The sequence below is a fragment of the Anabrus simplex genome, chromosome 7 (genome assembly GCF_040414725.1).
Source record: "Anabrus simplex isolate iqAnaSimp1 chromosome 7, ASM4041472v1, whole genome shotgun sequence".
NCBI classification, from domain to species: domain Eukaryota; kingdom Metazoa; phylum Arthropoda; class Insecta; order Orthoptera; family Tettigoniidae; genus Anabrus; species Anabrus simplex.
In genome coordinates this window covers 115,340,343-115,353,522 of record NC_090271.1, presented here as the reverse complement: position 1 = coordinate 115,353,522, position 13,180 = coordinate 115,340,343, and the positions used below count along the sequence as shown (strand labels likewise).

Genomic DNA, 13,180 nt, shown 5'->3' with positions numbered 1-13,180 from the left:
AATTACCTAGGAGAATAATGGACTCTGTTGTGGAGGGTAAGAGAAGTAGAGGTAGACCAAGACGACGATGGTTAGACTCAGTTTCTGAAGATAAGAGGTATATAACTAAATGAGACCACAACACTAGTTGCAAATCGAGGATTGTGGCGACGTATAGTAAATTCACAGAGGGCTTGCAGACTGAACGCTGAAAGTCTATAATGAAAATTTACGTATGTATGTATGTATGTATGTATGTATGTATGTATGTATGTATGTATGTATGTATGTATGTATGTATGTATGTATGAAATCGAAGGCTCTACCTCCAGACCTCTAGATGGTCATAAATACTGCATATTTCGATTTCGTTTTTAACTTCTGGCCCTTTCCTCCACACAAGAATTTGTATGATTTTTCTTGTTGTAGTTTAGGAATAGCCTGCGCTTACCAACTGTTAATGTATTGATAAGCTGTATCTGTCAGTTTCTTCCCACATTCATGGAAACAGCTCGGGAATTAAGTTGCTTTGTTTCATTTATATATATATAATAATAATAATAATGTTAAAATAATTGAATATAAGGTTAAATTTTATAAATTGCATTTCTTTCTCTATTTTAGAAATAATTTTATTTTTATTTTGCATTAACTTTGTGGGGAAAATATTACCTAACCCAAGATACAACACAAAATAACATAGGTTCACGTGATTACTGAAAATTTTTGTTATTTGTAGACTTTTTCTTTATCATAAGAGAAACGCACTACCATGAAACTATACGACTGAAGAAAGTCAAAACCTGAAATCGTCGTCATAGGGGCTGTTCCAATTTTCTATATAATTTGATCTTTGAAAACGAGTGAAACATACTCCTGCACTCTTCATAACCGTTATAAATTGTCGATTGGGGCTTTCATAATTGTCCACTGTTCACATCCCAAGACAATGAAATATTGATGTGTTTATTTGGATTTGCATCGTTCCACGTTTCTTAGCGCTGTGGCAATTGGGAACCTTCAGTTTTTGTATTTATACTCATAACACATTGTATTTCTACACGAAAGTTCTATATAGTAACAATTCACTGAATAAATTTCACGATAAACACTATGTCCCTTGAATTTTCACTAAGCACCACGTGAAGATAATAGATCTAACCTTAACTACGAGGTGCCATTAGCTCAATTAGAGCTGCTTTTAAGTGCATCGTAATGTGATAAAATTATACAGAATGCATATAGTAATTAATTATCCATATCATCCAATTATCAAAATCAGGACCGGCCAAATTGATAAAAAATATTATTATACATTTCTAGTTACTTTTATTTCAATATCTGGTAATAATATTCACCGAGAAGCACATAGGAACTGCAAATAATTTATTATTTCTTCGTTTGTTTTTTGGAAACACTTTTAACAATCGTAATAACTATAATAGTTTATAGAGCTCTGCTCCGAGTATTGTGTGCCAAAGTTAGTGAGTGGTGAGGAAACTATTGTTAGAAAACCCTCCCTCTGCTCAAGCACAGATTCTAAGACATTGCACTCAGGACATTTCTCCCCTCAGTACCGTTATGTTATCCTCGTCTATATCCTGTTCACTGTGTGTTTGTTCCTAAAAATATAAAATGCTTTCGAGCCGGTGCAAAATTAATAGCGAGTATAGGAGGTTTAATGAATCTTGGTTCGGAAGTTATTTCGTGAAAGAATGTGGAAGTAAAGTGATTTGCCTCATTTGCAGTGAAGTCATAGCGGTTATGAAAGACGACATTATCAGATGAAACATGCTCATGGTTTTGATAAACTTAATTGACCATAACGTATTACTAAAGCTAAAGACCTGCTAAAATCCAAAAAACAAGAGCAAACTTCAGTAGAAGGTGGAAGTGTGAAACAAAAAATTTCTCATGTTAGCTAAATGAGCGAACATTCTCCAAGTTGAAGATCCATAAATCAAGATTGAGATCGACGCTGAGTGATGGTCATCTACAGGACGTGTTGCTACTCAGCATCACTGAACATAAACCGGACATCAGTAATTCATTATATTAAAAAAAGAGTTCCAAACTTCTATAAATATTTACTGGATGCATGTTTTTACTTAATTTACAAAATTTGATTAATTAGTATAATATCACTAAGACTAAGGAAAACAACATACGAAGTCGTTACATGTTTACTAACAGCGAGGTCAATAAAAATAATAAGAAGAAGAAGAAGAAGAATACATACTAGTCTGTGACCAAGAACAGCCCTTTTCATAATTATTGGCCCTCCATACAAGAACGTATTAATGGCCCTGATCTAAATAATGCTCCCAATCTTTGTATATTACATTCACAAGTAGAACTTTTAACATTCCTGTTGATCGGCTTCACGCGCTTTCTACAGTACGGCCTGAACATCACGAAGGCAGTGTTGATACTGACAGGAAGTTGTGTACGCCTTCGTACATTAATGTTCGTACTTCCAGTTTCATATGCATTATTCTGTTGTTGGTGTTACTAGTGGGTTCCTAATAAGACATGCATTTGCTGTTGAGAATTGATTGCAACGTGCTAATTCGATTGTTTTTGTTCAGTTGAGTGATTTTCTAATAATTATTATTGTGTTTACAAAATCTTTGAACATGTGATATTGTTGTGTTTTTACTTCGAGCAGAAAAGAAATCAAATGGATACTATCATTTCACGAACTTCCTGCAAACAAAAACAAATCTGATCAATGGCTCAAAGCAATTTCTTGCGATAAATTCTCCACGAAACAATAATTCTCCTGTATGTTTTCATTCGATATTCTTTATTGTGTAGTGTAGTTATTTGGTTTCCTTGGGAAGTGTATATTTGAACATGTAATATTGTGCGTCCCTATTTGTACTTCGAACAGCAAAAATAGCAAAAGGGTCATAATCATTTCACGAATTTCCTGTAAGTAAGGACCTATTGTAATGCGGGGCTCAAAGAGATTTCTCTCGAAAATTATTCCCAAACGGTACTTATCCTTCCTTTGTTGCCTGTGGCCTCCTTTTCAAATAAGACGCTTATTTCTTTACAGGTAAAAGTATAGTAAAATGTGATTAGCACTGAGAATTCCCGAATAACAATTAATATGACAACCCACTTTGACCAAAGTAACGCAAAAGAGTTGAAACTGCTTATGATTTTCAAAACTCCGATGTAGAGCCGTTCAACATACAATAATGAAGGTACAGGCAATTTTGAATTTAAATTGACGTAGGGATAATAGGGGCTGCCTGGCCGAGGCGGTAAAGGCGTGCTTGGTTCGCCCGGAAGGACGTGGGTTCTAATCCCCGTCAGCAGGCCGTAAAATTTAAGAAACGAGATTTCCACTTCCGGAGGTGCATATGGCCCTGAGGTTCACTCAGCCTACACCAAAATGAGTACCAGGTTAATTCCTGGGGGCAAAGGCGGCCGGGCGTAGAGCTAATCACTCTACCCCATCACGTGCCGAGGTTAACAATGGTGGAAGCCTTTACCTTCCACTCCTCCAAGGGCCTGCATGGCCTGGACGGAGGTGACTTTGCTTTTTTTTATAAGCCAGAATCCTAGCGTCGCCATAAGGCCTATCTGTGTGTGTGCGTCGTGAAGCGAATTGTAAAAAATAACGTCCAACTGGACTATTTTTTCAGATAGTGGGAAAACCAGCATAATGTCCGTTCTTCGCATGGGATAATGTGTTATATTTTATTTTTGGATGAAAATGAGGAATATTTATTTGAAGCTTAATAATATGATTCATAGCGCTACGCATGAATCACCACGAGGAGAAGACTATGCATCGTTTCACATGGGAATTTTTATTTACGATAGGTCTCCTCCGCCTACAGCCATTTTGTTCGAAAGTTGAGAGGATGGGTCTAAGCGCTAATCGAGAAACGCTTTTCTCATAGGAAATTGTATCTTAGGCAGGTCCTCGTTTTATTTGAAGCTTAATAGCATGATTCTTGGCGCTACTCGGGAAACACCTCGAGGAGGTGACTATGTATCGCTTTTCATGTGGAATTTTACTTTCGGCGGATCCCAGCAATATTGTCTATGAGGGCAGTTGCCCCTATTTCACTCCCTTAATCACAAAACATAGGGATGAATATCTTTACTTTTCCTAATTAGCTTATAGAGAACACCCGTGCCAAATTGCAACAATCTACTTCATGGGAAATAAGGGAAGTCATATTATAAAAAGTCTCCACATTTCCTGATTACCTTATGAGGAAAACCTGTGCACAAGTACAGCTGTCTAACTTTTAAGATGCGTGAGAATTTAATATTATAATTAGGACAGTTCACCGTATTTCACCCTACTAATCACAAAACATAGGAATAAAACATCCTGGCTAGCTTAATGAAATGTGAGTGATTAAGTGATTTTGTGTTTAGAGTAGTTACTCCAATTTCACTCCCCTTTACCACAAACCTTAAAAATTACTTTCTCTAACTTATTTAAAAGGAAAACATGTGCCAAATTAATCCTTCTAGCGATTTATTGATATTGTACTCATAGTGTTTACACTAATTTCACACCATATATCACAAAACATCGGGATACCTTTACTTTTCTTATTACTTTAAAATAAACAACTGTGCTAAGTGTGATAATTGGTTATGAGCGAATCAGTGGAGGAGGTCTTTTGCTTTTTATACAGATCCAAGATTTATTCAAGTAAAACACTTCCTTCCAATTTTAAAGAAACATTTAGTGAGAGCTAGACATGAAGCTCTGATGCTGCATATCAGGGGTCAGCAAATGGTTGTATCCAATGGCAGGTGGATACGAGTTGGTCAGTGACGAAACTGCAGCCAATGGAAGAAAAACTTAAGCAGGAAGAAGCCATGGCGACGAAATCGGAGAGAAGGCAGGTAGCAGAACTTAATACCGTAGAGGCTGGAGATGTGGCGCGCCGCAGAGAAGATACTGGTTGAGAACCACATGAAGGAGAATCACTAGCCATGGAAAGCTTTCTGGATAGTCTACCCGGGGAGTTAAGGGAAATGCTAGGGGCCAAGAAGACACTGGTGGAGGAAGAAGGGGCAAGTATAGTCTGTAGTGGTCATGTGCATATTAAAAATGTAGGTTTTTCTTTACTAGTATCTTTACGTCACACCGACACAGATAGGTCATACAGTATGGCAATGATGGGATAGGAAATGCCTAGAGTTGAAAGGAAGCGACAGGGGCCTTAATTAAGGTACAGCCCCAGCATTTGCTTGGTGTGAAAATGGGAAAACCACGGAAAACCATCTTCAGGGCTGCCGACAGTGGGATTCGAACCCACTATCTCCCGGATGAGGGATGAAACAATAGTAATAGAAACTATGACCAAAGGAAGAAATCTGAGTTTAAGGGAGCAGTGGGGAAGGAAAGCTAAAGTGATGAGGTCAAGGAAGGCAATGAACGCCCCAAAATGACAAAAAAGATTGAAAGTAAGTAGAAGGAGAGAGGGCCATAGTAACGGGAAGTAAAAACAAGGGAGGAAATTGAGACGAATGGGAGGGCAGGTTAAAATAATTTAGAAGTAACAGGTTGTAAATATTAAGGATGGTTAAGGACTGATAATGGAGGTGTGTGAAGAGTATTTAAGTTATAATGATAGGGCTTTTAAATATATGTCTTGTGTGGCTGTATAACGAGCGGTAAGTAAATAGTTAAGTAAGTTAGGTAGTAATGAAGGATGGTTATTGTATATCTGGAAGGTTTGTATAGTGTGAAGATATTGTAAATTAGGAAGGTTTGTGTAGGAAGATAAAATGACATTAGATTGATGGTTTGTGAAGAGAGTTAAAGCAAGATTGTAGTATGAAGATATTGTAAATTTGAAAAGTTGGTGTAATAAGATAAAATGAGAGTATATTGGAGGTTTCAGAATGTTAGAGCAAGATGAAGATATCGGAGGATGGTGAAGAGTGATGAAGTTATAAATGAAGGGCGTGTAAATATTGGAATTGTAAGATGCGATGGTATATAGGGTTGATAAATAATGATTGATGAACTTAATCGGAAGTTGAATTAGAATTGTAAGATGCGGCTGTATAACGAGTGGTAAGTAAATAGTTAAGTAATTTAGGTAGTAATGAATTGTTATTGTAAATTTAGTAAGTTTGTGTAGGTGAAGGTTTGTGTAGTAAGATAAAATGATATTAGACTGGGTGTTTGTGAAGAGTGTTAAATCAAGGTGAAGGTATTGGAGGTTTCTGAAGAGTAATGAAGTTATAAAAGTAGGGCTTGTAGATATTGGAATTGTAGGATGTGGTGGTATATAGGGTTAGTAAATGTATACTGATGAACTTAAATGAACTTAAGCGGAAATTGTACAGTGTATGTAATGGAAGGAACTACAAAAACAGTAAGTCGAAATGATAGAATTATGAGGACGCTCACTCAGCAGTTGACGTAATGTTATGATGGAGTCAGCGAGTCTTAGTAGAGTGGGTCATGGTATGTAGGTACGGAATTTGTTTAATACAAGGTTCGCAGGCTCAGTCAGGGCAGAGGAGACAGGTCAGCAGTCCCCCTTAGGAAACGTGTTGGTAATCGCCAAGCTTCTGGTTAAAACCAGGGTTCAATGAGCTTCTTCGTTTATATATAGAGAAGATTAGAGGAACCATAAACGGTTAACTGTGAACATAATTCGATTCAATGTTAATTTCTACAGCGAATTAGAGGCTTTGAAGAAATATGCTGCTGAGGGAGTCATACACACCAGGTTCGTCTTAAACATAAACGCAGGGGAATCATATCGGACGCATGAAAAGCACACAACATAGTTTCATTCAAGATAATGCGTCATTCAAACACACACAGGTAGCAATGTTAACTGTCATGCCAGTAAGGCCAACGTATGAAACTATATTTTTCCTGTGCTGTGAACATCTTACCAAGTTTTTACTCAAAATACATTTCTCTCCATGATTTCTTCATATAAAACTCTAGTGCAAAATATGAATTGAATGTAATCTTCAACAGTGTAATAAAATTAAAATTTAAACATATCTGAGTTGGCATATTTCTGTTATCTACACACCGATTTGTTCAGGAAGTTCCTCAGAATATTTCAGTTCAAAACATAAGAATTATATTTTTTTAACACGCTGACTTGCTGACTGCAGCACTTGAAGTATTTTAAATTTCTAATTGGACAGTGATGCTTAAACTCAACATCATGGTGGTAAAACTATATAGGGTATGACTGCAAAAATTTACCTGGTCTTAAACTATTTAACAGGTTCATGTATTTCTTTTCAAATCACTTACATCAATTAGATTCCCTAAAGTGTCGTTGCTCAATGGCTTGTCGCCGAAGTAGAAGGATCTGATCTTGGGTATCATCTCATCTCCACAGTTTGCTTCTCTGCACATCCTCAACTCAGGCTTAAACGTTTTTGAAAAATCTTCATCGACCTCCTGTAACGTTCTGTTTTCCTGAAATATTCCGGCTGAAACATGAATGTCAAAATAAAATTCGAGCACCTATGTATATTTTCACTATCAATCTAGTAGAAATAACGTCCTTTTACCATTTAAAAATATAAGAAAACGAATTAGGTTTTATCAGTCAACAAACCAATCAATCAAACAAACAATCAATCTATCAGTCAGTCACCTCTCATCGGAATTTTGGGCTTTCATCTTGGTGGTACATTCACTATCAGTTGAATACCTAGTATTATGTTAAATTATTTCAAAAAAGTTCAGAAACCTATTGCCGTCAAAGAGCCGGAGAAAAGAACAGGGCATCCTAAAGCAACATATAAACTGCTAAGGCTGCCTTAAGGAAAAATTAAGTGCCATTAGATCAGGTGCAAAAACGTTGGACATCGATACTTCATCAAAGATACTCGGCCCTAGTTTGAATCACGCTTCACTTAAAAACTGTAGAGGGTGGAAACTTCCCACCATTGGAACTGGTATATTATCCACAGGAGAGTATACTCTGTGAGTGAAGCTTGTATTATTCATACGATCCAAGACTAAATATCTTTAAACTCTGCTATGAAAATAGATCATTCTTTATTACTAACTTATATATATATATATTGCTATTTGCTTTGCGTCGCACCGACATAGATATGTCTTATGGCGACGATGGGATAGGAAAGGGCTAGGAATTGGAAGGAAGCGGCCGTGGCCTTAATTAAAGTACAGGCCCGGCATTTGCTTGGTGTGAAAATGGAAAACCACGGAAAACCATCTTTAAGGCTGCCGACAGTGGGGCTCGAACCCACTATCTCCCGATTACTGGATACTGGCCGCATTTAAGCGACTGCAGCTATCGAGCTCGGTAACTTAAATTATTAACAGATACTGATAGTTTATTATACTTACCTGATACAAGATATATTCCTTCACCTGAAGTCACTCCTGTTAGATAGGGCACATTGTGGAACTTGCCCTTATCCAGAAGGGTGACCGGATCCTCTGTAATGAAGGCCGTCTCTCCCTCTACCACCGGCTCCACGGTAGGTACTTCATGGAATATATCCATAAGACGGAACTGGTCCTGTGCACACACAGGCAAAACAAAGAAAATTATGAGATCTGGAATATGCAAAGGGATCACTGGCTATAAGGGTGAAATCTAAAATATACATTCATAAGTCAAAACTGGTCTTGTGCACACACATAGAGAAAACAAAGAAAACGTTATGAGACCCGGAATGTACAAGGAAATCACTGACGAGTGTGGTGCAATTTACATCGTGGGGATAAAAGTCCGTTCGTAAGCCATTTAGAACGCCTACAGGTCATGCATAGCCTCGGACGGTGCGGAAGGACAAGCCGCCTAGCCATTCCAGAGCAAGGTCACCTGCGATATCACTGCTGTAGAGCGGGTTGTAGATACTTCAGGCTGAATGTCCCTGGTGTATCTATTACAATGCAAAAGGACTTACGACCAGATACAATGTCAACTATCTACACACAGAAACTCTTCCTCTTCCTCTTTTTCGTTTTCATCGTCTTCTTCTTCCTCGCTCTTTCTGAGTACCTTGGGGTTGATGCTGAATGTAGTATTTTTACTGTCGTACACCTTTCCTGCCACGAACACAATGTGGAGGGATATTCTGTATCCACCATTGCGCGTTTCTGTGGTAGTTGGTAGTGTGATGTTTGTGAACTAATATGTGCGTTAAAAGTAAAATAAACACCCAGATCCTAGGCTAAAAGAATTAACCATACGCATTTAAAATTTCTGGCCCGGTTAGGAATTGAAACCGGAGGCCTTTGTACCTAAGGTAACTACACAGAACATACAGCGAAAGATCAGTATAATAATAATAATAATAATCACCATATCATTATTATTATTATTATTATTATTATTATTATTATTATTATTATTATTATTATTATTATTATCTGACCTAGAGTTTTGGAACCGGGAAAAAAATTAATGTGCTGAAAGACATAGCAAAAAAAAAAGCAGGCTTTCGGATATTCTTTGAAAGGACGGAAGTACTGTCAACCATCAAAGGAAACACGGCCCAACTAAACACCAAATATGGAACAATAAACCGTTGGCATGAATTTAAATACCTTGGCAGTGGTTCAAATCAAACAGACTAGATAGCGAAGCTTTGGTGGCTACAGCAAGGAAAAAGGAATTTAGCTTCTCTCTAAAGCAACCGGAACGTATATAACAAAAATGTGCTTTCCTATAAATACCAAAAATTCATCATTGAAGCATTGTCGTCAATTCGGTATATCTCTGTAAGTCAGAATTCCTTATCCTTTCTTATAAATAAACGCTCACTAAGTTACAGCTAAAAAAGAGAATGACTCTACAATATTTTGCCAAAAACATGAAAATTTAAACAAGAAATCTACTCCAATAGAGAAGATCATGGACACAGTGCTCAAACACGCAGCCTACTCGTACGGTCATATACGACGGATAGCCGACTCTCGACGGAAAAAACGCATTTTTAACCATTTTAACTCAAAAACAAAAACAAAAATGCCCTGGTACGTTAACGTCAAGAACGAACTCAAGCGAGACTTATCAGATCAGCCATCGTGACTTTTGGGACTTTCTGGGATGAGAAATAAACAACTGTTGCAAGCAGGTAGGATGAACCCGGTGCTCGACACAGCGATCTAATGGAAACCTGCTGAGTCAAACAAAAATTGGAGTAAACGCCAGGATGTATAACGAAACTGGTTGTGGTCACTAGTTGGACATCTTGACAGTAAATGTGTTCATCCTACGAAAATGCACTCGAAATGATATAATGTTTTCTTCATAATTACAAACAGACCATAATCACCAATGAAGAGCGTCTGAAGACTTATCGGGAGCACTGATGGAGCCCCAACCCAGAACACCTACTACTGCAGCGGTGAAAAATGATTTGGAACTCATGGACTTAAAGGCGTACAAATTTGTTTAGAATTAAGAAATAAAATGTCAAGAATGCAATTCGAACCCATACTGACAATGAGTTTCATTTCAGCAGTATTCATCTTGTGGTACTTGAGGTTGTCCACATATCATGACATATTACGAAAGAAGGAAGATTTCCTTTCTACTCCTCACAGCAAATCCATCTTAGAGCATGGGTAGTAGCACACTAAGAGTTTGGATCGTTGTTATCTAGTCACAAATGTACTCAGACTCTACTAGTCGGCGGTATTCATTAGTGTGTGATACACATTTTCAAACATCACTTATTGTGTTCCCGCACGTTCTGAAGATAAAACATGGTTGCCATAATTTATGAAATGACCTCTGTATTTATAAGCAATATAAATAATAAATATCAAAAATATCATAAATACTAATGATTGAAACCTACTTCTACATTTATGGTGACAGCTGATGTCATGAGCAGTTCGTCGGAGCTGACGTTGCGCAGGAAGTCCACGAGGTCCTGACTGGACTCTCCAGTGAACCCCAAAGCTTTTCCAACGAGGAAAGCATTCTTTCTGGGTTTATCTGCTACGGCCCAGGCGCTGGATGATGAACCACTTTGACCAATGGCACTGCGAAATAGTCCTGGAAAACACAGTTTTCAACTAATATTAATATGTCAGCCCATTTCTCTTCACAGAATTTTCATCAGAGTTAAAATTGCTTAGTACTAAGAAAGGCTCAGGTAATTCTATAAATGTTACGTACATGTGAATTCTACCTAACCTACTCCCAATGGATCCCAAGGTCGTGGATTTATTTCTGTCATATTTATTCGAATATTTTGAAGGTGAAATGAAATCCATCCGTATTATGTCGGCACATTTGGTTTTTACCCCCGACAAAATTAATTAAAACTCGGTAAAACATCGCAGATGGACTTATGCTTTCCCAGACATCTGTCAGCGTAAACCTGAACTCGAAAATGCAACCTACACTATGATAAGTCAAAATACAGCAGAAGTTCGATTTAACGCGGTTTCGGAGTCATACTTTACCTCCACGTTATATCTTAACAGCGTAAAGTAGAAAATGACTTATGGAGTGGCAGAATATTGGAAGGAATGTAGTATACTAGAAGAGAACACAATATAATGAAAGATAATGCACCTAAAATACACACATTTGCTTTACGTTCTTCACACGCTCGGTTATGTTTAATTTATTGTTCACAGAGTACACTTTTCTTCCTTGTGACAGCACGGCATGTGCACAGAACTGAAGACGTAACTAGAAGATTGTCTGATAAAAGCTAAAATAACAGCATTTGTTTTGTAAATTTGAATGCAGGCAAACAAGTTTAAGTTCTTAGGTGGGCGTTGAAAGGTCGACATAAATTTCCCTGTGTACAAAAAGACTCGGTCAATTGTTCACGTCCCGTTATTGCTATGAATCGACAGGCATGAAGTTTCTAAAACGCCATCCAACCCTTTCATGAAGTTCTTTTAGAACGAGTCGGTAATAATTACAGATTGTACTGCCAAATCCCTCAATGCAGCTCGTAACTACATTTGACAAATAAGAATTTTATTGATAATTTTCTTCGAGAGACATACTTTGTAACGCGTTCAGTCCGGATCCGCGGTTAACAGGACCGCGTTTAACTGAGCTTTCACTGTACTTGGAAACGAAAGTCATGAAATTATTGTTAATTTTTTAGGCCCATTGGGATGCACGTTAAGTAATAAATATTTGTATAAACCTTTTTGGAACCCTATAATCACTGCTTGGAGTTGTCAGTTTGTAATCTGAATCGTGTTTGAACGGAGAGGTCTGAGACCAACCCCACTGAAGTCATTTCTGATCTCCTGAAACCAATTACCTAAAAGTTTAAACCAATTATCCAGATTATTGGGTTGGTGAAATTATGCTTGAGGAAGTGGAAAGGATGGTAAGAAAACTCCATTGTCATAAGGCAGCAGGAATAGATAAAATTAGACCTGAAATGGTGAAGTATAGTGGGAAGGCAGGGATGAAATGGCTTCATAGAGTAGTAAAATTAGCATGGAGTGTTGGTAAGGTACCTTCAGATTGGACAAAAGCAGTAATTGCATCTATCTATAAGCAAGGGAACAGGAAGGATTGCAACAATTATTGAGGTATCTCATTGATTAGTATACCAGGCAATGTATTCACTGGCATCTTTGAAGGGAGGGTGCGATCAATCATTGAGAGGAAGTTGGATGAAAACCAGTGTGATTTCAGACCACAGAGAGGCTGTCAGGATCATATTTTCAGTATGCGCCAGGTAATTGAAAAATGCTACGAGAGGAATAGGCAGTTATGTTTATGTTTCGTAGATCTAGAGAAAGCATGCGACAGGGTACCGAGGGAAAAGATGTTCACTATACTGGGGTACTATGGGATTAAATGTAGATTATTAAAATCAATCAAAGGCATTTACATGTTGACAATTGGGCTTCAGTGAGAATTGATGGTAGAATGAGTTCTTGGTTCAGGGTACTTACAGGGGTTAGACAAGGCTGTAATCTTTCACCTTTGCTGTTCATAGTTTACATGGATCATCTGCTGAAAGGTATAAAATGGCAGGGAGGTATTCAGTTAGGTGGAAATGTAGTAAGCAGTTTGGCCTATGCTGACGACTTGTTCTTAATGGCAGACTGTGCCGAAAGCCTACAGTCTAATATCTTGGAACCTGAAAATAGGTGCAATGAGTATGGTATGAAAATTAGCCTCTCGAAGACTAAATTGATGTCAGTAGGTAAGAAATTCAACAGAATTGAATATCAGATTGGTGATACAAAGCTAGA

The 13,180-nt window shown here is 37.7% G+C and overlaps 1 protein-coding gene across 1 annotated transcript in view; it reads right to left on the bottom strand.

Annotated features, from left to right (window-relative positions):
- Nucleotides 1-13,180, bottom strand: part of LOC136877323 (esterase FE4) — a 57,340-nt gene that overhangs the window by 30,410 nt on the left and 13,750 nt on the right. Inside the window, exons 5-7 of the mRNA XM_067151265.2 lie at nucleotides 10,795-10,994; nucleotides 8,327-8,501; nucleotides 7,256-7,437 (exon numbers count right to left, since the gene is read on the bottom strand). Coding sequence (XP_067007366.2) covers nucleotides 7,256-7,437; nucleotides 8,327-8,501; nucleotides 10,795-10,994 — 557 coding nt within the window. The remainder of the gene's footprint in view (nucleotides 1-7,255; nucleotides 7,438-8,326; nucleotides 8,502-10,794; nucleotides 10,995-13,180) is intronic.